This window comes from Bos grunniens, chromosome 20 (genome assembly GCF_055505025.1).
Source record: "Bos grunniens cultivar Pamir isolate PY7600 chromosome 20, Bosgru_T2T1.0, whole genome shotgun sequence".
Taxonomy (NCBI): Eukaryota; Metazoa; Chordata; class Mammalia; order Artiodactyla; family Bovidae; genus Bos; species Bos grunniens.
In genome coordinates this window covers 8,337,840-8,340,105 of record NC_141184.1, presented here as the reverse complement: position 1 = coordinate 8,340,105, position 2,266 = coordinate 8,337,840, and the positions used below count along the sequence as shown (strand labels likewise).

Sequence of the window (2,266 nt, the reverse complement as noted above, 5' to 3'; positions counted from 1 at the left end):
TGCTGAAGGATTCTCTATTACCTTCCTTTCAGCTTTTGACCTACTGTGTACATGGATGTGTAAGCCTACTTACCTTGCCGTTATAGTTTGTCATGCTCTGTGTTTTATAACATATGATTTATCTCATTACTGTTTTATATTTTAGGTGGCATTAAGTTGTTCAGTAACTGCATAATGAAGAACTGCTACTTAGGAGTCTCATGTTGCTGATTGTACTATGTCATTATACCACAAATGATTTTTTTGTTTGTTTTTAAAAAGAGTTTTCTGTAAAGAATGCCTTGCAAGTATTAAATAGAATCACACCTATAGGCATAACTAAATAATTCATGGTAGAGATGAGGATTGAGAAGCTTCCACTGCTCAGGTACTGGAGAAGACCTTCTCCAGCCCTGGAGGTGTCTGGTTCCACCATTTGTTTATGATGAAGCTGAAAGCCAAATAGACCAGGGAAATGCAAATGCCATCATTAAGAGGCAAATCATTGCTCAAGTATCTCTTTCTTATTTGACTGCCTTGGGACTAAATTGAGGAAACAGTGATAGAAACAAGTGTCCGCCACATTCCTACCTCATTTCTTTTGTTGTTAAGAGCTGTGTTCTCTAAAGGAATTTTTGTTGAAGGATAAAGAAAACTCAAATAATCCAAACTGTTTGAACATCCATAGCTACATCATTTTTTAAAGTAAGTGATTCTTTTTTTCTTCTCAGAATGCTGGAGTCTCACCTTGTTAGCCACCTTGTTTTGGCAGTGGTACACCTTCTCTTGGGGATTTTAGTAAATGGCATCATTGTGATTGTGAACAGTACTGACTTCATCAAGCAGAGAAAGTTGATCCCACTGGATCTCCTTGTTTCCTGCTTGGCGATTTCCAGGATGGGAATTCAGCTGGCCTTCTTCTACACTAACCTGGCTCTTCTTTCCTTGATCAAATTCCCTCAATTTACTGAGATGCTTGTAGTTTTCACATTTGTAAATGATTTGGGACTTTGGTTTGCCACCTGGCTCAGTGTCTACTACTGCACCAAGATTGCTACCATCGCTCACCCGCTCTCGTTCTGGTTGAAGATGAAGATCTCCAAGTTGGTTCCTTGGCTGATTCTTGTGTCCCTGCTGTATGCATGTAGTACTTCTGCTATGCATGTCAAATATAAGTGGGTATTTTACGGAGAAGACTTCCTGGGCCTTTTCTTCCCAAATGTAACAACTCACATCAAAGTAACCCCTACCTTACAGTTTGCCTTTCTGTTTGCTGAGTTTGCATTGCCATTGTTCATCTTCCTGATTTCTTCTCTGCCCTTGATATTTTCCTTGGGAAGACATGCCTGGCAGGTGAGAAACACATGGACAGGCCCCAGAAACCCTCACACACGTGCGTACATCAGGGCCTTTCTCTCCATCCTGTCCTTCTTGGCCCTCTATCTCTGCCACTACCTGATCATTGCTTTGATCTTTTTTCAAATTTTTAACCTCAGAAGCTTTCTATTTCTGTTCTGCACCTTCGTGGTTGGTTCATACCACTCCGTCCACTCTATTACTTTAATTTTAGGAAACCCGAAAATGAAACAAAATGCAAAGGCATTGCTCCTCCTCAGAAAGTGAGGTCAGTGAGAGATAACTTTGATGCAGTCAAAGAATCGGCAGTTTGGTGAATTAACAGAAGCTGCTCAGCCTCCCTCAGCCAGACAAAGTTTATTCACAAATTTATGAAACATCATCTAAAGACTTGAGATATTTTTGTGGACGCTCTCCTTTTTCAAAGGGTTACACTGATTTTCAAAGCGAAAAATGTATTGCTGGATTACATCAATGTCAGTATCCCTGCCAGGTGTTACCTCATTGGAGAAGCCTGGGTATGTGGTACAGAGATTTTTCTGTATTATTTCTTACACGCATGCATGCTAAGTCGTTTCAGTCATGTCCAACTCTTTGCAACCCTATGGACTATAGCCCACCAGGCTCCAATGTCCATGGGATTCTCCAGGCAAGAATACTAGAATGGGTTTCCATGCCCTCCTCCAGGGGATCTTCCCTACCCAGAAATCGAATTCACATCTCTTATGTCTCCTATATTGGCAGGCGGGTTCTTTACTGCTAGTGCCATCTGGGAGATGCTTTTAATATTTCTTAAGAGTGCTTACAAATCTGCAGTTATCTCAAAATAAAAAGCTTAAAGAAAAAGGGAAGCACCTGCTGGAACTTGTGATGGCAGAAGGATGCATGAATGTCCTGAGGACCCTGTGTGTCTAACACTGGTTTTAGATGA

General features: G+C 41.0%; 1 protein-coding gene across 1 annotated transcript; it reads left to right on the top strand.

Moving 5' to 3' along the window:
- Positions 1 to 711: 711 nt before the first annotated feature.
- On the top strand, positions 712 to 1,602 carry TAS2R1 (taste 2 receptor member 1). The gene has a single exon (XM_086362327.1). The coding sequence runs from the start codon at positions 712 to 714 to the stop codon at positions 1,600 to 1,602; it is 891 nt and encodes a 296-aa protein (XP_086218453.1).
- The last annotated feature ends 664 nt before the right edge of the window (positions 1,603 to 2,266 follow it).

Excerpts from the sequence above, each read along its gene's own strand:
- TAS2R1 (XM_086362327.1), top strand. The coding sequence starts at position 712 with ATGCTGGAGTCTCACCTTGTTAGCCACCTTGTTTTGGCAGTGGTACAC.